Raw genomic sequence first — 22989 nt, 5'->3', positions numbered from 1 at the left:
TGAGCACTGAGCACAATGAAATGAAGTGTCCTAAAGGGTGGATTTGTGTTTGGGGGTAAAGACCCCCTACAAAGTTCACTGAATGAAAGGAGTGCTCACTGCCCATCACTGTGGATCAGCCAAATTCACTGGACTGAAGAGAAGATTGACCAAGAGACCCTCAAAGTGCATGGTGCAAATTATAATTTGTTCCTGAACCGGAGCCCTGAACAGCTGCTTTCTTCACTCCTGCCCAATATATTTCTTTTTGCCACAGCAGCAAAGTGATTCTAGTTCTGTCTCCGTCCTTCTCCCTGCTAAGTTCTACAAGGGCAACACTGAGAGGAAGCTGGTAGCCAGTGCCAACCCGCTGAACTGGTTTTAAGAAGGCAGGCAGATGGTGGCTGGTTGTGGGCAGACTGAGTCTGTTGATACAATGTCCCATTTGCCCCAATGGATTAGCCCCATTGAACCCCTTTGTTTCCTATGGGGTTCAGGAACAGTCAGAAAATATTTACTCTTGAGAACCACCACTCTAGGATGGTCATGAGTCCTACTTTGCACCCTCTATTTGAAAGGCTGTTAGAGGATAGTCCTTTACTTGAAGGATCCCTCTGTTTGAGGTCTGGTCCAAGAATGTTTAAAGACGAGGAACAACAAAAAGGGAGACCAGGGGGTTAGGCAGTCCATCAACTGCGAACACCTGGGCAGTAAACTCAATAGGTACCCAGGTCACCCGGTCATAGTCCTCCCTGATATGGTGAGATGCATGGAGCTGGATTCAGCTGGCAAGTCTTGCCAGTGCAAGGCCACACATTGACTTCTGCTAGTGCAATGTGGCTCCCCCCCCCCCCACAAATTGGTTTGGCAGGGGAATCAGGAGAACCCTACATGCGGGGAGGAGAGGGCAGATTGTTCCATCAGGCAAGCAGAAAATGTTTGCACTGACAGAGTAGTCTCCTTAGCTCTAAGATGAATTCCTCCCATTATATATCTATTGAACTCTTACAGTAATTGTTTCTAAATTTCTATCAATGCATATAACTCACTACATCCAAGTTTATCTAATTCCATGTCCTTTTATTTTGGTGGTGTTTGTCGATATATATATATTTACTGGTAGTCACCCAGCACCACACATGACTATAATAAAGTATGGAGACTGCAAGTGCTGTAAATTTAATACCTACAATGTTTTGTCCGGTTTCACATATTCTGGACCTGTGCAGAGCTGCTTCCAACTATTATGTGAGATTGGAAATGCAAAATGGGAAGCAGCCCTTAAAGGTGTGAGATTTCCGAGGGCGAAGGGTGTCTGGTCTGGAGCAAGAGAACTCTCGGAATCTCAGCTCTCAGAATTTCCACCACTGCGAAGAAACCAGGCAGGGGAGGAAGGGAAGGCTATTTGTGTCCTTAACAAACTTGCACAGCCAAGTGGAAGTGACAGCATTCTCACCTACCTGGGCCATCCTCTGTCATGCAGAGTAATGTTCTTCCTCTGCTCCTGAAAGTAAGGATCTTTAAGTCTCACTGAATCATGCCTGCAGTGTGCCCTTTTATGCTTGGATACACCAGACTCCATTTGTGCACTTCACGGAAGTGCCAACTAAACAGTCTCCTACCTTTCTAGCTAAGGAGACCTTGGGGCTTGCTACTGTGTGTTCCTTGATGAGTAATGGAGATGAAATTCAAAGACGGCAATGTATTGTCTTTTGCAATTCCTCTAAGAGGTTCAAGGATGTGTAAATGGGGCTCGTTCCTTTTTTCACCCTCACAACAACCCCACAGGGTGGGTCAGGCCTAAAGATGGTGACATGGACAGCTAGTTCAGACACTAGTTTAACAGCAGAGTCTCCTTAGTCATGTAAGGGCTGATTGCTACACCCAATAGACTCCTGTCTCACTCTCATGTTAACTTCCCTGAGCACCACCACCTTCAGTCTGTGCAATGCAGGTGGGATTATGGGAAGATGAGGGAGAAGTTCTACCAGGTCCCCAAATTTTGAGCAATTGAACATGCTGGGGGTGCTACAAAATATCAGTTTCACAGCTGGCAGTGTTCAAGGTGGGGAAACTGGCAAAAAAGCAAGAACACCTCCCCAAAATTAATGACTCAGGGGAGGTGTCAAAAGGCACCATGGAGCCCATGAGTGCTATGTTGGGGACCTCAGGGATATTCTCAGGCCAATAGTTGGCTTCAGCATGTGGGACCTTTTCTTACTTTATCTCCCTTCCCCTTCTTATTAACCTCCAGTGGGGGAGACACTTGTGTTGGTCTTTGTGATAACAACTCTAAACTTACTAGAGGGGGACTTAATTGATAGGCCACATAGCCAGTCTATTCCCAAACAACAACGCCAACATCAACAACACAAATACAAATAATATCTCAAAGATTAATTTCTCTAAAACAAGAGTCCACCTTTGGGGTAACAGTGCTGTCCTTCTTCCAGGCCAGTCAGTCAGTCAGTCCCTGCCCCAATAGGGATCCAGAAGGAGGGAAAAACAGAATGGGTGGTGGGTCAGTGGGTCAGTGTGAGGGTGTGGCTAAAGTATCGGAAGAGCTGTAGTAACAATCAGGGCTTAATCCCTTTAACCTGGAAAAGGATGGCTAACCCTTCCATTCAGTGATGCAGCAAAATGACTAGGCTGCCCCACAGTATAATCATGAGGATGCAGTCATATCCTTCTAATTGTTTTAATTGTTAGGTGCAGAGTTGGAAAACAGGCCAGTGATACCTAATGGCAGCTATAACCCTTTGTTCTCTCCTACACAGCAATTTCTGTTTTCATACTGGGGATGACAAATGAAACTCACACATGCACATTTAGCATGATGTGTTCTATTATTATCCCGCCCCCTCCAAAGTAACTCACCTTCCCCTTTTCCTCCTTAGGGTAGACTCGCTTTTGCTCTTTTCTTACCTCCAGAAGCCCTCCTTTCGTTTCCCCGATACTTAGTTTGGGGGCTGATTTATATTTGTTGGGAAACACAATTGTGCTGACACACATACTGATGAATTCTGTTCACTGTAAGGTTTTTTCTTTACTTAAAAGCTCAGCTAACCTCTTATGCCTTGTATCTAGGGATTGGTTCACTCCCTGTTTTGTGCATTATACTGGCAGAGCTCCATTCTGAATAGGTGCTGACTCTATTGTGGCTCCCCAGCATTCTGCAGCCCCTGTGCCAGTGGAGATTCCTTGGGGTGAGCATTAAGGCTCAGGCCATCCTCATACTGGTCTCATAGTTTTCATATCACCTGTTCCCACCACAACTCACCAGGGGCCCAGCAATGGTGTTCACATCGGTGTCAGGGCTCTATAGCATTGTGGGTTGGATCACTGGACTGATAAAGAGTGGACTGAAGGCTTGTTCACACGTCCCACTGAACACAGCTACAAGGTGCCTCTACACAAGCACATGTGTTTGTGTGAAAGTGTGTATGCTTGTTGATCTGTACAGCTCACCTATTGCACAAATAGGTTGAATGTTACATGCAGGTTATTGCACAAGTGCAAGGCTCAACTGCTTGTGTACACAGATGGTACACTTGTTGAACGCAGTGTGTGAACACCCTTGAGAAGTCCTGTACTAAATTGCATTATAACTGTGTGCTTCACCTGGAGTTAAGCCAAGGGTCTGTTCCTGCCAGCAAATGTCCCTACTACAAAGCTAGACTGTTTCCTAGTTGGTGAAGGATTTGAAGGGTTCTACACCCCGTACCCCCCCATGTAACAAAACAAACAAGCAAACACATCATTTTTAGTATCACTGCCTTCACTACCTGTGCTTTCCAGTCAATAATGAGCACAAATTAGCTGCCAGCTGGCAAGTTAGCTACAAGTTGTCTACCAGTTGGCAGTATGCTAGAATGACTGCCTAGGGGCGATCATGTTAGGCACGGGCATTCTGAGAGCTTAAAGTTTGCACATGACTGCATTGTGCTTCTCCACAAGTAACTAGTTTGGACTTGTTGTCTTTGTATCACCTGTATTGGGTAGACATTTCTCAGTAGTTAAAGGCTGAAACAGCTCAGCTGTGTGTGATGAAGGAGTTTTCATGAAAACAAAATAGGGTGGGGTGGTTGGGAGTGCAGGATTCTAGACAGTAAAGAAAAACCGCAAGGTGGGATAGCACATTCACCTCCTGCATTGTCTAGTTCCTGTAGTTTACTGTATTATTAGCTTTGTGCTCACGTTTCTTTATTGCAACATAAGCATCCCCTTAAGGGACGCGGGTGGCGCCGTGGGTTAAACAGCTTTACTAGGGTCAACAAGACCCAACTCATACTTGATGTGCCTTTCAACGTGCTCTCTTGCTCTCTCTCAAATGCTCAGGTTTCGGAGAGTGGCAGGAAAATTCTGCTTCCCATTCAAAACTTGCATCCAATATCACCGTGTATTCATGTCCCATCTTGATTTGTGTATTCTACTTCTGGGGGTTTTTTTAATACGGGAATTTGTATCTCAAAATACATAGCAGGCTTAGCAGTACATCACTTGAATATAGCAAGGGACATATTATGCAGTGCCTCAGTTTTTCCTGGGTCCCTTATTCCTGCTTTGTTCATCACAATTATTATTATTTAAATCAGAATGGGAAGCAATTACATATGCAAATGTAGTAATTTTGGAATGCAGAAATATCCATATTGTATTTAGCAATGTTTAAAGAAGGCCTGTTTAAATCTGTGCGCAACTCTGGAGTCATTTTTAAAAGTCACTAAATCTTCCCCTGCAACACCTTGCTAAATAGGGAAAAGAGCAACATTCACCAGGAACAAGGAACCCCAGTTACATACAGTATGCAGGGTTGCAATGTGAAAAGCTCACAGAGTTCCTTGAAACATTCTGTGCTGGGCCAACAATGAAACAATACATTAAGGAACACATGACCAAGGACAGTTTTTTCCCCAATGGCAATGATTCTGGTATGGTCACAGCCCAAGTCAAAAGAAAGGAGATGACTGATGGTTTTGTTCGGTGGAGGAACATCTAGGTCAGCTAGCACTGGGATCTTGTTTTTCCCCCTTTTAACTACTATTTGTGTTTGCGTAGGAGTTGCCAGGGGCAGAGATCAGACAGTTTCTTGGGCGAGATTTGGAACACAATGGCTGACATAGGCGGCTCAATAGACATCTTTGCTTGCACCATGATGCTGGTTGGCTGAATTGGCGGGATGTGCCTTTCTAATGGATGTGGAGACCTGTATCCTTACCTGCAACCACCTTTTCCCCACACTCAGCTAGAACCAGAGTGGGGCCAAAGACAATAAGTTCTGTGAAGCATTTGGCAAATTAAAAGCGTGAGATCAATGATTGCTGCTTGTAACAGTCTTTCTCGAGGCAGCGTTAACGATGGTGCCTGAAGGGGCCTGAAGGGGCCGTGTCTCTGCAAGGAATGGTGATGACTGTTGTTTGTATTGCCACAAAAGTGTGATTGTGCTTTCCCCCATTATTAGGGTAACAAAGCAGCCGTCCCTGCTGGTGCCACCGTCTGTTTGCTGCTGATCAGCCTCCTTGTAGGGAACTGGGTTTTGGAACGACTCTTGATAAGCTCCAGCCCGAAGAAAGGACAGAAGGGTCATAGCAGCCAGCAAGGCAAGCTCTCAGGTTACATTACCTTGGGAAGCCAGCCAGCTTGCTAAAAGTCCAAACAAAAACCAAAGCTGTAGGCAGGCACCAAGGTTAAAAAAAAAGAAGAAAGCTGTAGAAAGTCGTTGGGTGCAACATGACAAGCTGTTGGTGCATTATTGTTAATTGTAGATTGAGATCTTGGCGTTATAGGTCTGTGCAAGGTTACTGGGATTGTTTTCTTATATGTAGGTGTTTGCACTTGAGTGGTCTAGTAGGGCAAAGGAAAGCTTTCTGGCTTTGTAGGAAATGCACAAAAACCTCCCTGCTGCCATGGCACTGCTCCCGCAGAAAAAACCATCCACTGATGAACACATATAATGGGAATGGTGAACTTGTGGACTTAAGAGATGCTGTTGTTGGACTCCAGCTTCCATCAACCTCAGCACTGCCTACGGTCAGGGATGAAGGGAGTTGTAGCCTAGCAACATCTCTAGAGGACCAATTGTTCCGCATCCCAGCCACAGAACCATCAGAAGCCCACTGCGACTTCTTTGCAAAACATTTTGCAGATAAACTGAGTCACATCTGCCATGACTTGGATGTCACATTGAGCTCAGTGTCCTGCCACTGCTACTCAAGGTTGCTTGGATGAGCTTAAGTTGATTTCACTTGAAGAGGCAGATGAGGTACTGAGACATTTCTGGGACAGAAGCAGAACATGGGTTGTAGCCAACGCTGCTGTTCTGCTCATACAACGGGATTTCCCCTTCCTTTTCTTCCCCCTGCATCCCTGACCCAGACACAGTCAAGATGTGCTCCAGAGAGTTAGGGGACCCTCTGGAGCAGAATTCTGGGGCATACAGACCAGGAGGAGGAGAGGAGGAAGAAGTTCTGCTTCATGAGCAGGGCACAGCAGGCTCAGCACTGAATACAACCCTATGCCTCTTCAGTTATTGACCTTCCCAGCAGAAGGTGACCAGCTATGGAAGGCTGGCCAGGCTGAATGGCAGAAGAGTGAATACTGCTTTTAGGGTTTCTCAAATGAGGAAATGATTCATCTCCTGCTGGGAAGTGGGGGGGGGGAGCCCCAACAGACCTGGCTGACCTTGGGTAACTGTAGGCCAGTCTTTAACCTTTACCAATTGTAAAGTACTCTGGACAATTGTAATCAAAGGGCAGTGTAGAAATCTTTAACAAATTAAATGAAAGCAACTCCTGCCATTTCAGGGCAAGGACTTGAGAGACTAGTATCTGGAGAACTTGGCTGAAATGTCTGTTGGTTGAGGAAATGCCAGTGCTTGATTAGGATCACACACATCCATAAGGTTCATAGTTTGAGGATGCTCTTAGATTCTCAGGTGGCGGCCATGAATCAGAGTGCGAGCTCTAGTTAGTTCACTATCTGCACCTCCTATGACTGAAATATAGAAACCTAGCTGCTATCATTCATGTCCTGGTGACGGTTGCTTTTATTTAGTTACTGTTTTATGGATTTATTTGGATGCTTGCATTTTTAATGTTTGGGCAGCAGCTGCTTTTTATTATTTATTTTTTTGCTGAGAGGTGATTTAGCATTATTGTAAGCAAGCCATGTGTAAATATATGGGTGTGGGTGGAAATAAATAGAAGCAAGGGTTGGAGGGGAGGGACTCCAAACTTTGTGAAAGAATAGGCATTAAAGATTTGTGGGATGGGTATCTAAATGGGCAAAGCTAGTTGAACAGTTGCATGGCTGGATTCAAAGCCATCTTGCTCTTTGATTATAAAGGGTAAGGGGGTGGGTTTGGAAGGTTGTGACCCAGAAATGAATGACTGAATCCAAAGCCCTGGAGCAGGAACAAACTTTTACCCCATTCTCCTTCATTGTCAGCAGCCACTTCCTCCAGTCTCCAGCACAGATGAAGACTTGCAATTACAGATAGCGCTTACCCTGAGCAAACAGGAGCATGAGAAGGTATCCCAAACCCAGGTGGTGAAAGGGCACTTTTAACTTTCCTCTTCTTGAATTCACGCCTCTTTAAGTGGGAAAGCTTTTGGCCTAAGCTTGGTGGCTCCTTTCTGAGACAATGCTGCTATCTCCAGAAGAGTCTAGAAATTCTGTACATCTTGTTCCGTTTGCCACAGGCCTCAGAGTTGGTATTTCCAGAAAATATCCATGTGGTCCTCACGGTTCTGAAAGAAATCTTGACTCACATAGGAGATAGTTTCAGAGACTTGGGAACTCAAGACTGGGTATCTCTGGATAACTCTGATCAGTTGTGGAAATTTGTCGAAACCCAACATTTGAAAACCAGTCCAAGGATGGTGAAATTGCCTCTTTTCACATTGATAATGAAACACCAAACATAATCCAAAGCATATCTTCTTGAAAATAAGCCCCATGGGGCTCAATGGGGCTTATTTCCAAGTAAGTATATGTAAAATTGCAACTGGCCCTTGGACTCAAAACCTTCTCACTTTTCTTTTTAAGATGAAAGAATTCTAGACCCCCCCTCCCCCAATTCCTACCTCACACCCAGCTATGTCCGCTTCTTTCTGCCTTCTGGGTCTTTTCTGGCTGGTATTTTTAAAATATAACTTACATTGTTCTAAAAACTAACTGTTCCTAACAGAGAACAGTTTAACATGGGGTATAGAAGTATGGAAATGGAAAGGGCAGTTGCCACGCTTACCTAAATGATGGCCAGTATGAAATAATCAGTATGAAATAATCTTTCATTTTTCTTGTATTCAGCTCATACCCCGTTGGCTGTTCATTTTGATTACAGGAAGTGAGGGCATGGCAAGGAGAAAACTCACTACTGCAGAGGGCATTGGAAGAAAGTCACCAGGGTGTGGAAGAAGAAGAAGAAGAAAAGACCAAGAAAAGTCAGGTAGGAGGCACCAGCTGCTTGGCTATATTGTGGTGGACATACATAAATACTTGCTTTGGTGTGTGCCATTTTGTATTCCACCTGTGCTAGCCCCATTGATCTCTCTGAAGTATCTACGGTGGCTGCTGCTTCAGATGGAATTGCAAATTGGTAATCCTGGGGCTGAAGTCCTTCCCACTCACTGCTGGTTACAGAATGAGAATTTGTCGTGAGAGTTGCCCCTAAAATTAACAGTCAAACTGAAGAAAACTGGTCAGTTGCTCATACTCCATTTACAGTGGTACTTCAGGTTACAGACCCTTCAGGTTACAGACGCTTCAGGTTACAGATTCTGCTAACCCAGAAATAGTACCTCAGGTTAAGAACTTTACCTCAGGATGAGAACAGAAATCTTGCGGTGGCAGCAGGAGGCCCCATTAGCTAAAGTGGTACCTCAGGTTAAGAACAGTTTCAGGTTAAGAACGGACCACTGGAACGAATTAAGTTCTTAACCCGAGGTACCACTGTATTCTGGAGCCACGTCCACTGGTGGTTTTCATTCATCTATTTATTGCACATAGATCCTGCTACACTCAGAAGAGCTTACATGAGGTACCAATGCTTCTTCCATGCATTGGTGTTAGCTCTAACAATCCAACAGCATCAAGCAATTAAGAGACCATTCACACACTCATAGCCTGGAATCTTGTGTAGAATTTTACTTTCTAAAGCTCTTAAGGGAGGGAGAAATTGCAACACCATGCCTCGGGAGAGTAGAGGGAAGCCTTCTGCTTTTTTGATAGCTTCCAAACCTGTACAGTCTTGGTGCAGTTTGAAGCGCACATGTTCTTGGGATCTCTAGGTCCTAATACATTTTATCCCTTTGTATCTTTCCAGTCTTCTGTGCTGGAGCTGGCAGACATTTTTGGACCGGCACCGATCACTTCTACCCACACTTCAGCTGACCCATGGGATATTCCAGGTGGGGGCAACAATCGATCTGTTGAGGTTTGGAATCATGATGCAGCCTTCTCTCCTCCAGCTCTGTCCTTGTCTACTTCTTGGGAGCATAACAGTAAGGATCTTTGCAGCCTCTTTCTTCTTTCTCCATTCCACCCACACACCTCTCCCATTCCACCCATGCTTTCAGCCAGCTTGGGCAAATGTTAACCCATTGTTTGCTATGGTTCTGCTATGGGCTGCAGCATTTGCTTAAATCAGGGATAGGGAACCTGTTGCCTTCCAGATGATGCTGTTGGACTCCTAACTCCCATCAGCCCCAGCCAGCATTGCGAATGGGAGATGGAGTCCATCATTCGGTGGGCAACAGATTCCCCAGCCTTGGCTTAAGTTTGTTATTATTATTATTATGGACGAAGAAGGTGCCCTGGTTACTGGAGGGGTAGGCAGTTTTTTCTCTTTAAACATGTTAATTATTACTACAAGCAGGTGCCATCTTGGAAGAAGGGACTTTCTCTCCTGCCCCCACCTTGTGTCTCACGCTTGGGATGTTCCTTCTATAATAGTCCCTTTTGGGTCATATATGTCCATCATCTAAACATGTTCCCCACTCTTCAAAACACGTTGATGTGCAGACTTGTGCACATTTAATCAATTACCATATTTTTCGCTCTATAAGATGCACCAGACCAGTTTTTGAAGGAGGAAAACAAGGAAAAAAATATTCTGAATCTCAGAAGGCAGAACAGCAAGAGGGATCGCTGTGCCGCGAAAGCAGCAATCCCACTGCTGTTCTGGCTTCTGGGATAGCTGCGCAGCCTGCATTCGCTCCATAAGACACACACACATTTCCCCTTACCTTTTAGGAGGGAAAAAGTGAGTCTTATAGAGCAAAAAATACGGTAATTCTCATGCAACTGATCAACTAGTGTATACTGTGTATATATGGACAATGACAATAAATTTATCTAATCTAACTAAGATTTCTTAAACCAGGTAACATCTCTAATGCTGTACCCATTCATCTGCTTCTAGCTTCATCAATACTATTTCTTTATTTATTCCTTTTTCATTTTCCCTGTCCACATTCTGTCTTCATTTTACAGATAGGTAGCTGTGTTGGTCTGCCATAGTCAAAACAAAATAAAAAAAATCCTTCCAGTAGCACCTTAAAGACCAACTAAGTTAGTTATTGGTATGAGCTTTCGTGTGCATGCACACTTATCTGAAGAAGTGTGCATGCACACGAAAGCTCATACCAAGAACTAACTTAGTTGGTCTTTAAGGTGCTACTGGAAGGAATTTTTTTATTTTGTTTTGTCTTCATTTTGTTTCCCTTGACACTCCTTTCTCCCCCTCCAGATACCAAGTCCACTGTGGAATCGACAGGAACATCCTGGGGCCCCACGGCAGACCCTTGGGTGCCCGTATCTTCAGGGGATGCTCTAAGTAAGACAGCATGTTCTACCAATCAAGCCTCTCCAGGGCCTTGGAACCTTCCTCATGCCTCTTCCTCCTCTGCTTCCTCTTCTGATCCATGGGGGGTCAAATCCCTGCCTTCGAGTGTCTCGTCTTCGGACCCCTGGGGAAAGTCCTCACCCCCTGCACTAGTTCCTGCAGGCACTGCTTCTGCTGCTGACCCTTGGGGAGGGACTGTGGAGAAGTCTTCCACGTCTGGTAAGAGAAGCTCTTTTTCACTTGTAGTCCTCAATGCCACCTAATCTGTAGAATTGTCCGGTTTCCCATTCCTTCCTTCAAAACTGCCAGCTGCAATTTCCCCAACTCTCTTGCTTTATGTGAGCCATGTCATGTGCTGTTTATCTACTCAGCTAGGGTGAGAAGCGGGACACGGGTGGCACTGTGGATTAAACCACAGAGCCTAGAACTTGCCGATCAGAAGGTTGGCGGTTCGAATCCCCGCGACAGGGTGAGCTCCCGTTGCTCGGTCCCTGCTCCTGCCAAGTGAGATGAGCGCCGCAACCCCAGAGACGGCCACGACTGGACCTAATGGTCAGGGGTGCCTTTACCTTTACTTAGGGTGAGAAGCAGATCTCTCCAGGTGAGTACCCAAGTGGCAAACCATAGGAGAGAGCCTAGAAGCACATGCAATAGAGATGGGACCAGCAGCTATCGTGCCAGGTTGTGCATGTGTATCTCTTTCATCTATTGACACGAGAGAGTTCCATGTGGAGCTTCACGTAGCGTCAGCAGCAGGACCACCTCTTCCCCGCTGCTGCTGATTGGCTCCCAGTTCCAAGCAACAAACTGGTGATGGAGGGAGAGGATAAGCGCATTCCCGGCCACCACTTTTCGAGAGCTCCCAAAGGGAATGCTTGTGGGAACTCTTTCCCCTGTTCTTGGTTTCCATTGGGAAGGACAACGTTGGGGATTTATTGTTACCCGTTTTCCCCGAACTCAGCAGTGGTGTTGAAATGGGGTGGACAGAGCCAGTCCTACTCACTCAAAAGGGGGTGGGCCCAACTCATTTAGCGCCCCCTCCCCTAAGCTTTCTTTCTGTCTTCAACTCCTCCATAGGCAGTGCTGCTTTTGACTTGTTTGCAAAACTACCTGAACACATGGATCAGCCAGAACATGACAGTTCTGGGAAATCCAACAGCCCAGTAGGTAAGTGAAAGGGACAGGTCCTCCATATGCACTTTCAGGCATCATTTTGATTCTATAATTTTGACGGCTGCCATGGAGGTAAATTTCACACATACTACTTTTCTTCTCCCACTTCTTTTGTTTCATAGTATGCATCCTGCTGGAAAATAAGTCCATGGCTTTGCCCTTGCTTACACCTATCATGTTTTGATGATTAGTTCTAGTCTTAAAGCTCCAGAGCAGCTTTCCCCAACCTGGTGCCATCCAGATGTGTTGGGCTCCCATTCTCATAATCCCTGATTATTGGCCACAGGGCCTGGGGTTGATTGGAATTGTAGTCCAAAAAATCTGGATAGCACAAGGTTGGGGAAAGCTGCTCTAGAGTTTCCATTCTGGTCTGATTTCCCACATTGGCAGTGAGTAGGACTAGAGATGGCTAACATTAGGAGCTCCTAAGATGGATTTTTTTAAAAAATGTCCATGTTCAAAGGTTATATTAGAATGCATTACCCACAAAAGGTTTCTAGCAGCAATCCCAATTTGCAGTAGAGTTTGGGAGGGAGGGAAACGCCTTAGAGAAAAAGCTTTAAAGTGGGACTTGAACGATGAGACAGCAACAAATGTGTGGTAAAGGAAGGCAGCGCTGAGCATTAGGACAATTATGTAAGCAATGCTTTATACTTTGAGCAATGACACATCCACAGCAGCAATGTTTATTGTTATGGGCAGCAGCCCTCCAGGGGCATTTAGGCACATATCTTTCCCTATTCTGGAAATTAAGTTCCTTTTAACTGGAGATTGAACTGGTAGGTTGTACACCTGCTAATGTAAGTCACACACACGGAAGTGCATCTTTGGAAACGGTGGAATCTTAAGTATAAAGGATTGTGGAAGAATGCAGCGTGAAATAGATTCCATGTCCAATGTGCTTGTTTTAGCCTTTTTCAAGCCCTAAATGGTTTCATCAATCTGGTGCCTCCCCCAGATGTTGTTGGACTACAACTCCTATTATCCCTGACCACTGGCTATGCTGGTTGGCTGGAGCTGATGAGAGTAGTAGTCCAAAAGATCTCTTGTGGAAGGCTGACCTAGAGGATTCCTCCCCCTGCAGGAGCCTGATTGGCCCTTCTTAGGCCCTTCTCTAAATGTTATGATCATCAACTGGTGCCTCACCTTTGGGATACCTTCTCAAGAGAGATTTGCTTGGTGCCATTCTCTTTCTCTTTGTGATGTCAACTTAACACCTTTGTATTTGCCCAGTCCTTGTAGTTCTATTAGAATGCATAAGAATCTTTGAGATGGAGTTTTATTGTTGCTCTGGCCCAACTAAGCAGGCATGCTAGCGGAAGCTAATGCAAGGTTTCCCACTAGGGCAATAAGGCTTCCCCATTTCCTCTCCTCACAACTCCCCCAAATCCATTCAGGAGGTTAAGGAGAACCTGTGCAGAGGGAGGAGAGGGATCATTCTGTTTGGGAAACAGAAATGCTTGCACTGACAGAATGATCAGATGCACACAACTGAGTTATTCCATTTGCTTTCTGTTTTTGTTTTTCCACTGTAGTGATTTTTTTTATTCTATCTATCAAGCTATTGTTTTCATTCATCTTTTTTATCATTAGCCACTCTGAGAACTTCATCTGAAGATGAGCCAATACAGTACATCTAAGAAAGGACTGAATAATTAATTGATTAAATGAGAACCCAGCAGGAAATGTGGGGCAAACCATGGAGTATCTCAGTGAAAAGGAACAGAAATAACACATCCTCCCTCTCTCTCTCTCTCTCTTATTGTTGGTAGATGTGGACCTGTTTGGTGACCTTATTCCAAGCACGAAAGAGAATGGAGTCAAGAATAAGGACGTTTTTGATATTGCAGGTTTAGGAGACTCTCTTCCTGATTCAAAGAAGGAGAAGAAAGACAGCAAAACACCAGAGGCCTTTCTTGGCCCAAATGCCTCTTCTCTGGTTAATCTGGACTCCTTGGTCACAGCCCCTCAGAACCTGATGTCTCGTAATCCATTTCTGGCAGGTAGGCCTTATAGGCAGAATAGATCCATTAGCAATTCTGTCCCACAGTTTTGCCCATATTTTTGTAACGTGGCTGGCCCTACCATTAGGCCAACTGGGGTCCGGCAGCTGCCCCTGGCAGCAGATGGGAGGTAGTGTTCATGTGATGGACAGAACTGTGTGTGTCACATGGCTGCCCTACACTCCTGGAGCTAGCCTACTGACCTCAGGTGCAGTGGAAGATGCTTTCTTATTGCCAGTCAGTTTGGTCAGTGTTTATATGTGGAATAGGGGGGGGGGTCCATCTTACCATTTGCTTCAGGCAGCAACATGCCTTGTCTCAATCTTGTTTGGTGCCCACATTTGATTGCACTCAGCCTAGCACATTAGTTCCCCATTGTACAGTCCGCTCCCTAACGCCTGCCACACAGAGCTGCTATTCTTCCTCCCCTCCTCTTTTTACTGGGCCCATTTCTTCACTGAAACCAGTCCTTGTCAGAAATTTCAGACTTCTTCCATACTAGGCATGTTGATATTTGCCAGTTGCCGTGATTGGTGCTCAGGCCTTCTCTGCTTTTGACTCCAAAACTTGGAACTCAAAATATGTGGCAAAATGGGAACCCTCAGCAACACGTTTCCACACTTTCCTTATTTAACATTAGAGTGTTTGGGTCACATGGTTGTAGATACTGCCATATTTGTGTGCATTTTTTAAAAAACAGGGGGAGGGGAGCTTCACTTCCTTGGCCTCTGACCTTTGGAATGTTGTGCTGATGGCTTCTCTCCCTCCCTCTCCTTCTTCCAGGTCTCAGCACACCTTCTCCCACTAACCCATTCAACGTCATGGACCAGCCCAAACCAACTCTCAACCAGATGCGGACCAGCTCCCCAGTGCCCACCATAGCTATGGGGATGACCATGAACTCCATGACCTACAGTGCTTCACTCCCTCTCCCACTCAGCAGCATCCCACCAGCGATGGCCCTCCCGGCCTCCATGAGTGCCTTCCCTCAGACTGGAGCAGGGCCTTTCCCAGAGCTACCTGGCAACTTGCCTCAACCTCTCCTACCACTGTCTGGCTCAGGTCCCCCGCCACTACCTTCTCAAGGCGGTATGAACCCTTTCCTCTGAGAAGACTTGTTTGTGTCATGCAAACTGTTCTCTTGCTCCTTCCCCAGCTGCTATGGAAAACCTCCCATGCAAAATGGCTTTATGGGCACATTAGTTTTGATGGGGGTGGGGGGAAACGTCTCCCTGGAAACTCTTCTCTAGTTTCTGCCTAAGCCAAAGAGATTCATAAGCAAGAATCTCCTTGTTTGGTGGCCTACAGAAGAACCAATCGCTCCATCATGTTGAACATTGCCTGGAGTCAGCTGCCTCTGATGGAGAACTAGGTCATCCCTGCCACTAGCTGGCCATGTTTTGATGGGTACCCAGGAGATGGGAGATCTTTTAAGAAGGGCTTGAGTTTTCAAGGGTCTTCATTCTCCAGTGCTTTTATGTTGGTACACACAGAGGCTAGGATAAAATAAAAATTAACTCATGGAAGATTGTCCCTTCAGAGGGAAGGGAATCAAATTATTTCATAACCTGCATGGAAAACACAAAAACGTTTTGCCAAGGCTTGCAGTGGCACTGTGTGCATGACAGTCTCACTTCTGGAAATCAGGATAGGTCAGCAAGTATAGCACTGTTATACATTAGAGGAGGAAATCCAATTTCTTTTTCCACAGTCACTTTCACTGGGTCCCTTAATGAAGGGCAGTTTCTTCCTCAGTTGCTCTTGTCCTCCAGTTACACTATTGGGGGGGGGGGAATACATATATTCAGAAGTCTGCAACTAGAAACCTTCCTGACTGTAAAAATAAGCAGCAGCAGCAGCAGCAGCAGCAAACCAACTGCACACACATTCTTCTTCGTGCACCCTTCATTCTGCTTACAATTTTTGGAGCAAAGTTGATACGTTTTGAGACTGGTTATGGGAAGCAGGTGTAACAGCATCAAGAACTGACCACTGGAAGTCTGGCCCAACCTCTTCTGGCTTCTAATTCTTGAGTAGCAAATTTGCCCAAATTACTAGCCAGGCTAGAAACTTGCCTTGTAAAAAAAAAATCTCCTGAACTTGGATGCTCAGGATTCTGAAGAAGCATTACACTTTGCACTAGGAGAGCACAATTCTCAGTCTCTTGTTTCTGCCCAGATGTTCTTTCATTCCAAATCCGATGTCTCTGCCACTTGCGTTTCTGCCTCCTTCGGTCTGAACAACGTTTTCCTTTGACCCCTCAGTAATCATTTGAGGAATCCAGTTTCTCCTTTGTTATCATCATGGACAACCTCTTAGTTATATGCTTGATCACAGACTTTTGTTGCTGTCCCCAGCGCCTACCTCTGAAGCCACAAACTCAAAAACATGGGATACCTGCGACTGAGGGGCACTCCAGAAAGTGCAGATTCCACAGTGGAAAAGGGTGTTTGAATGAATTTTGCAAAACTCACGAGGAAGTTCTGGACTGCTTTAATGGAGGCAAATGATGGAGGTCATTGTTTGAATATGATGTCGGGAATCCTGACTCCGTGATGATAAAACTTTATTATTGTGCTTGATGGCCTTGGAGCATTTCATTTTGGGGCTTAAACTTGCTTTAAAAACTCGAGAGAGAGAGAGAGATAAATGTATCAATAGGTGCGTTATATTCAATTCAGCCAACCTCTCCTTCCAAGCTGGAATGGCAGAGACAGAGTGTATGTACAGCATGAAGTTAAATCCCAGTTACCAACTGTGTCTTAATCTAGGATTTCAGCATGCCAATACAAGATTCATCTGCAGGACAAGATGTTTGTGGAGCACTGATCCAGCTAGAATAAGCTTGAGGTGGGATGTGAATAGGGGGCCAGGCATGGAAAGCATTGTGGTACAATCATTGAAGTTTTGTTGCCTATGCTTAAGCAATCATCATACCAATACAACTTTTCTGGCTATAATGGAACATAAAGAGGGGGGAGGGAAATAAGTCAATAAAAAGTTCAAATATGCTTGAGGTTTCACACTTCATAATGGATTTCTTTTCTGTGTTAAATCACCTTCCTTCTCTTCAGGTTTGATCTCAACTAAGGTTGCACACTTTTCGAAGGAAAAGAGTGGCTTGTGGGGAGGAGGTGTCCTGCTTTCTTTTAATAGCCCGACTATTTACTTCTTTTATGCCTGCACACTGCCTCTATTGACAGCTGCTTCAGTTACATCTTTGTTTGAAAACTAGGGTTTCGTCTTTCCAGCTATACAGGCCACTCAATTCAGAGCCAGGCCAAAGCTCTTCGGTCTTAGTATAAATGGACAATTGCCATGACATGAAATCACCATTCAAATATGGTTATGTGACAACAGTACAAAGACAATTCAGAGTGTCAGCAATGTCCCTTGCCCTCACTCTCAACAGGCAAACATTTTCCCACCTGCATGCAACTCCTTGTGAGCTTTGCTGACTATTCACTGTTGGAAAGAGCATGATAATGCAGTAGCTGGACCTCCAGGCTGTTTTGAAATGCCTTGACGGTACAAATGTCCTTATGCTAATTAATAACTAGAATCCATGGTACACCATGTGATCAAAAACAGGCAGATTTTTGAGCTCCTTGAGCAGTCTTCTTTAGCAACCTGTGTTGACAAACAAGATTGTAGTCTAGTGGAGTTATTTGCTAACTGCAGGAAGTTGAGTCCTTTCCGAGCTGAAATGGATGAAAGCTGCTAACTCAAGTTCAAAACAAATCAGCATATCTCTTGTTTGCCATGTTAAGGCAACAAGCTAGACGTGTGCTGATTTGTTTTGAATTGCATTTGAGTGGCCTGGGTTTCTGCAGTCCATGCTAAAAAGAAGAATATTCAGCACTGGTCTATAGTTCCCCTTGAGATGAATGTAATGGAAAATTCACTGATATTCTTGCTGGCAAATTAAAACCATTTACAGTCTTGCATGGCTGCATTCCCTGGGCATTTGTTTATTGCTTGCCAGCACAGGTAATGAGAGAGCATCACCTAGATCTTCCCCTGGGCAACAGTTAACATGGTCTGACACTCTTTGGTTTAAAAGCAATCTCAAAACCAGGATTCTCTTTAATGCCTGGTACAGTTATTTCATTTACATTGGGTCAGGAAGACACAGGTTGCTTCTATGCCAGGGCCCATTAGCGTGGCCTTCTATAATGCTTCATTAGGAAGTATTGGTTAGCAAAAGAACTCTGCAATGTTAATTAAAAGTTACCTACTTGTAGCTTCTGGTCATTTTATTGTTTGTTCAGGTTGCTGTAGAATATTGGTGATGAACCACAAAACAAAATAAAACAGAGATTCTATTAATGGTAATGAAGGGGTATCAGTAATCCTGCTGCTGTGCTTAACAAGATGCAATAACACAGGCAGAAGTTTCAAGCAAGCGGTTAATTACAAGCACAGGAGCCCAAAAAAGTCTCACTATAACTTTGGCTGTCCACACTGGACAGGTTTGCACTACAATGGCATTTTGATACAAAATGCCGCTCACCCCAACCACCCATAATACCAGTTGCTGGGACTCACAAGTGTGGAGAGTGCTGCTCTGATCTTTCTCTTAACCTATTTTGGAAGGGCCCAAATACAGCGATTAAAATAAAATAACCTCTTAGCTCAGTCACAAGAGAAGTCCTTTCTGTTTGACTCCAGCTATTGAACTTCGTAATGTTTCCAAAGAAACTTGGTTTTTTTAAACCATTCATTCGCAATATTTAAATAATAGGTTTGATGAACCCATTACTCAGCATTGAAACGTCTACATGTGTCACTGTATGCCATGAGGTATGTATACTATGCTAGTAGAAAGGTATCTCATCTTTTCTAAGAGCATCATTATAGCAATGTAGTCTAGATTTGCATTGGAAATGGTTGCTGTAAAGTAAGCCGAGTGATAACCAGCAACAAGGCAGGGATGGGAGCCTGTGGCACTTCAAATGTTGTTGGACTACAGCTCCCATCAACACCAGCCAGCATGGCCAATGGTCAGGGACAATAGACATTGCAGTCCAACATCTCGTGAGCCACAGGTTCCCCCCACCCCCTGCTCTAAGGGCAAGATAAACGTAATCAAAATGCAGAGACTTGTTGGAAGGTTCATAAGGATATCACAAATCACTGCTGCAAGAGGCTTAGAAATGAAGGTTGAGAAAGGAATGGGGAATATTTGTTTCCCCATATCTTCTTGACTCTAGCTCCCTTCATCTCCAGCCAGCATGCTCAGTTGGGGATTGCAGTTTAACAACATTTGGAGGGCCACAGATGGCCCACCCTGATATAAAGCAACAATAGTGATGTGGGACAGAGGAGGATCTGTTTTAGGTTATCTCTTGAGAAGTTAATGAATTATAACCCAATTATCAACGGGGTTTTGTGACTGGTTGCTACTCTGATTTTGTGAAAGCTTTTATCATAAATGATATCTGACAAGTACCATGCCCCTCCACAATTTGATAGTAGCTTCAATTCAATATAGTAGCTTGGAAAGTGCCATTTAAAATTAAAACAAGCAAACAAACCTTTAGGTAGATGAGATTAGACTATTTCAGTTAGATTTGTTTCTGCCCAGGCATAGGAAAAAACAGACTAAATTCCCAGTTTCAAATGGGCATGTGTGGGATTTAAATCTGATCATTAAGATGCTGACACACAAGTTTGCGGGTAAGTATACTCACTGACTTGGCAGTTCCCCAGCCAATATGCTTCATGTCTTTTATATGCTGACAGTATATAAAGCTCATATTCTGTGCCACCACTCTGAAACTTCAGAAAAGCCTGCAGAGATTGGCTCCATCAGAGCTGCTGTTTTCATTAATGTATCTAACTGAAAAATGCATAGGGCGTTAAGGAATTTGTTGCCCCAAGAAGCAGTGATGGCCACCAATTTAGAAGGGAAATAGACAATTTAATGAACATTTAGGCTATCAATGGCTATTAGCCATGATGTAGATAGGTACATGCTACCTTCAGTCAGGACCAGAGTCAACATGCCTCTGAATACCAGTCCCTGGGGAACAGTTGTGGGACAAGCCCCCCCATATTCTCTTTTTGGGCTTTCCAGGTGCATCGTCCTGGTTGGCCACTGTGGGAAACAAGAAGCTCAGCTAGATGGTCTGATCCAGCAGGCTTTTCTGAAGTGGCTTGCCTTTTTCCAGCACCAAGCACCATTTTTATTTGGACGGGTAGAAGCGGTGAGGGTGCTCTCTTCCTTCATTTTCTGGCCCCCAAGGGCATTTTAAGGCAGGGGGTTAGAAGCAGTGATGTGGATGTGGTCCCTACTTGCTTCATAGGCTGTTTTTTGCATTTTGATTTATACCGTATTGGCCCGAATATAAGCCATACCTGCAAATAAGCCGCACCTTTAAAACTCAAGGAAAAAAAAGACAATACCCAAATATAAGCCGATTTGTTAGAATTGTGTCGTATGCTGGTGGTCCTAGGAGCTACCGGTATGCGCTGCTGTGGCGCCTGCCATCTTGCCTCACCAGAAGTCCCGTAAAAGCCAATTTTTGTAAGGTTGCGAATTTAAACCACACTTTTAAATTCATGGTTGGAATTTGGGAAAAAAAGTATGGCTTATATTCAGGCCAATACGGTAATAGGTGATAGGGAACAGCAAAAGGGATGCCTGCAGCCCTTGCCTTGTAAGTTGCCTTGCCTTCTTGTCCTACCCGGTTGATAATAATAATAATAATAATAATAGCCTCCAGGCAGCTCAAGATGGCCTACATGGTTCTCCCCATCTCCAGTATATTATCCTGGCAACAATCCTTTGAACCAGGTTAGGCTGAAAGACAGTGAGTGGCCCAAAATCGACCATACCCGACCAATAAATTGCTTTGTTCTATAGGAAAACCAGTACTGTACTCCCAATTTTGTTTTGAGCCACACCCTCATGGCAGCCATTTTGTGTCAAGCCACCCGCCTTGTGGCAGCCATTTTGTGTCCAGTGCGCATGACATTCTCTCAACATTCCAAATATGCCCTGGGCTGAATAAAAGTTGGGTGACCTCTGCGAAGGCAATAATAATAAAGTTGCTACCATATAACCAGCAGGGGGCGTTTGTTCTGCTAAGAGTTTGGTGGCAAAGGAAGTTTGTCAAGTACAATTTTGCCTACTGGAAGTGTTAAGAGCCATCTGCTTTCCTCTCCCACACATCACATTATAAAAAAGTATTTATTTAAACATGCTACAGTATAACTGTTCTATTTGTAAAAATTCTTAGTGGCTTACAAAGGGAAACAAATACACCCCCAAATGAATTCAAAAATACATTTGTAAGAAGAAAAAGAACAAGAAGAAAAGTGTGAAAAAGCCACCAAAGGTTTACCTAAATAAAAATAGCATATATAGAAGCCAATTGTCTCAATCCATGGTAACGTGGACAGTGAAGCAGACAGAAGCTTGAAAAAAGACTGCAGTCCTGTGCACTCTCTACCATTTGCAAAATAAGCTACATGAAATGCAGTAGGATTTACTTCTAAGTAGACATGGATAGGTGGGAACTGTGTGCCTGACTTCAGGTTTTCAAAGGGTTTCATGTTCATCATCTCAATAATCTTTAAAACAACCTCGTATGGTAGGTCAGTAGAATATCCTCACCCTAAGCAGTGAAAGCCATGGCTTACCTAAGCTCCTGAAATCTGAATTTGTAGTAGAGGTTTATCAAAGATTTGAACAGCTCAATTCAAGCTGAAACTGTTTTTGAGGGGAAATGCCTCAAAATGCAGTGTTGCGTAAGAAATAGCAGGACAGATATGGATTGTGGCTAAAATCATGTGTAAACCACTTCCCAAACTAGCAGTGAGAGTGCACTGGATGCAGAATAAACCAGATTGTGTACACAACTGAAGTCCCACTGAATTCAATGCTTACTTCTGAATAGACAAGTATGAGATTGCAGTTAATTGGTGTGATAATTATATTGGTTGTGGCTTTCATATTGTTCTTAGTTTTGCTCAGACAGGGATTATTTCCGTTTGTTGCTGTTTTTAAAATTCTTCCAGTCACTTCGATTTCCTATCTGGGCCAGCTGTTGCCTCAGCAATCCGGTTTATGCCCCTCCTTGAAATATGCTGACTTAAATTTGCATTTTATTCTTTTTGCAGGATAGAAATCAGGCTTTTGTTGCTGCTCTTCTATAGACGACACAGAGCCATAATTAAGTCTAGCCTCATGTCACAAGACTACTCCTCCCAACCCCAAAAATCTATATATAAGAAATACAAGCCCGTCTCTCTATCCTCCCCGGGAAACCCTCCTCCAGCAGCTGCCTCTGCAACAAAGTACTTTGTCTCCCTACCATCTTATTAAAAAGTTCTAGAAAAAATAACTTTTTACTCTCATTGGCATCTCTGCCAGCTTCACCCGCCCCCCCATGCACAAATAGTAAGTCAATGATCAAAAGTCAACTAGGCACCCGAGGAGGTTAATATGCTGAATACGTTTCCTGGGCCTTGGATGAACTTCCTCTCCCGGTTCAAACCAGAGTCACACCCGTTCCCTGACCCTTGCTCTGGCTGGCGTTTCTTGCACGGCTACCCGAGGATCCGGAAAAACTCGGCCGTCCCTCCCACCCCCCAAGCCCGGCTACCGAGAGAGCCAGGCTCCTCCTCCCTGGGCAAGCGGCGCTGCCTGCCTCTGCCCGCCAAACCCGCTCCGGGGGATCCCTTTCAGCGCCGCCCTGCGTTGCCCAGCAGCGGGGCCATGATCTCCGCCCCGGTCGCGCTCTTGCGCCGCGCTGGGGGCCGCCTGCTGCTCCGCCGGGCTGGGCTCAGCCGAACCTCCTGGGCTCGCAGGTACCGGGCCGTGCAGGCGAGCGACGCCGCTTTCCCACCCCCTCGGCCCCGGGGGACTTCTAGATCCGGATTGGCGACGGGCTGGTGTTTGTTTACATGCAGATAGCAGCAGCCCAGCTGGCTGGCTGGCGTCTCCGGGTCTGTTTTGGCTCCCTCCCTGCCCTGGGTGAC

At 44.9% G+C, this 22989-nt stretch overlaps 2 protein-coding genes and 2 long non-coding RNA genes across 13 annotated transcripts in view; 2 read left to right on the top strand and 2 right to left on the bottom strand.

Moving 5' to 3' along the window:
* Positions 1–17012, top strand: part of EPN3 (epsin 3) — a 34539-nt gene extending 17527 nt beyond the window's left edge. For 2 of the 8 annotated variants that reach the window (XM_081850767.1, XM_081850766.1), the window contains exons 4-10: positions 7426–7509; positions 8324–8428; positions 9305–9482; positions 10730–11044; positions 11903–11992; positions 13771–14001; positions 14785–17012. In XM_081850767.1, coding sequence (XP_081706893.1) covers positions 7426–7509; positions 8324–8428; positions 9305–9482; positions 10730–11044; positions 11903–11992; positions 13771–14001; positions 14785–15110 — 1329 coding nt within the window. In that variant the 3' untranslated portion in view covers positions 15111–17012. The remainder of the gene's footprint in view (positions 1–7425; positions 7510–8323; positions 8429–9304; positions 9483–10729; positions 11045–11902; positions 11993–13770; positions 14002–14784) is intronic. The other 6 variants (XM_081850769.1, XM_081850768.1, XM_081850772.1 and 3 more) reach the window with 6 other exon arrangements.
* Positions 16479–20395, bottom strand: LOC309335750. Its single transcript, XR_014153707.1, has 2 exons — positions 19695–20395; positions 16479–18276 (listed from the first exon to the last, which is right to left on the bottom strand). It is a non-coding gene; the product is annotated as an uncharacterized lncRNA (long non-coding RNA).
* A 6-nt stretch (positions 20396–20401) lies between these two features.
* On the bottom strand, positions 20402–22696 carry LOC309335740. Of its 2 annotated transcripts, none has more exons than XR_014153692.1 (3): positions 22597–22696; positions 21896–22158; positions 20402–20806 (listed from the first exon to the last, which is right to left on the bottom strand). It is a non-coding gene; the product is annotated as an uncharacterized lncRNA (long non-coding RNA). The 2 variants fall into 2 exon arrangements; XR_014153693.1 differs by lacking the exon at positions 22597–22696 and adding an exon at positions 22440–22537.
* The window catches only part of SPATA20 (spermatogenesis associated 20), a 47451-nt gene continuing 46889 nt past the window's right edge, over positions 22428–22989 (top strand). The window contains exon 1 of one of the 2 annotated variants that reach the window (XM_081850708.1): positions 22428–22818. In XM_081850708.1, coding sequence (XP_081706834.1) covers positions 22454–22818 — 365 coding nt within the window. In that variant the 5' untranslated portion in view covers positions 22428–22453. Of the gene's footprint in view, positions 22819–22840; positions 22957–22989 lie in introns of those variants that run through there. The other variant, XM_081850710.1, reaches the window with a different exon arrangement.

The sequence above is a fragment of the Podarcis erhardii genome, assembly GCF_964252035.2.
Source record: "Podarcis erhardii genome assembly, chromosome: 2".
In the NCBI taxonomy this organism is placed as follows: Eukaryota; Metazoa; Chordata; class Lepidosauria; order Squamata; family Lacertidae; genus Podarcis; species Podarcis erhardii.
Note: the sequence above shows the minus strand (reverse complement) of the source record. Positions and strands in the feature narration are given on the sequence as shown.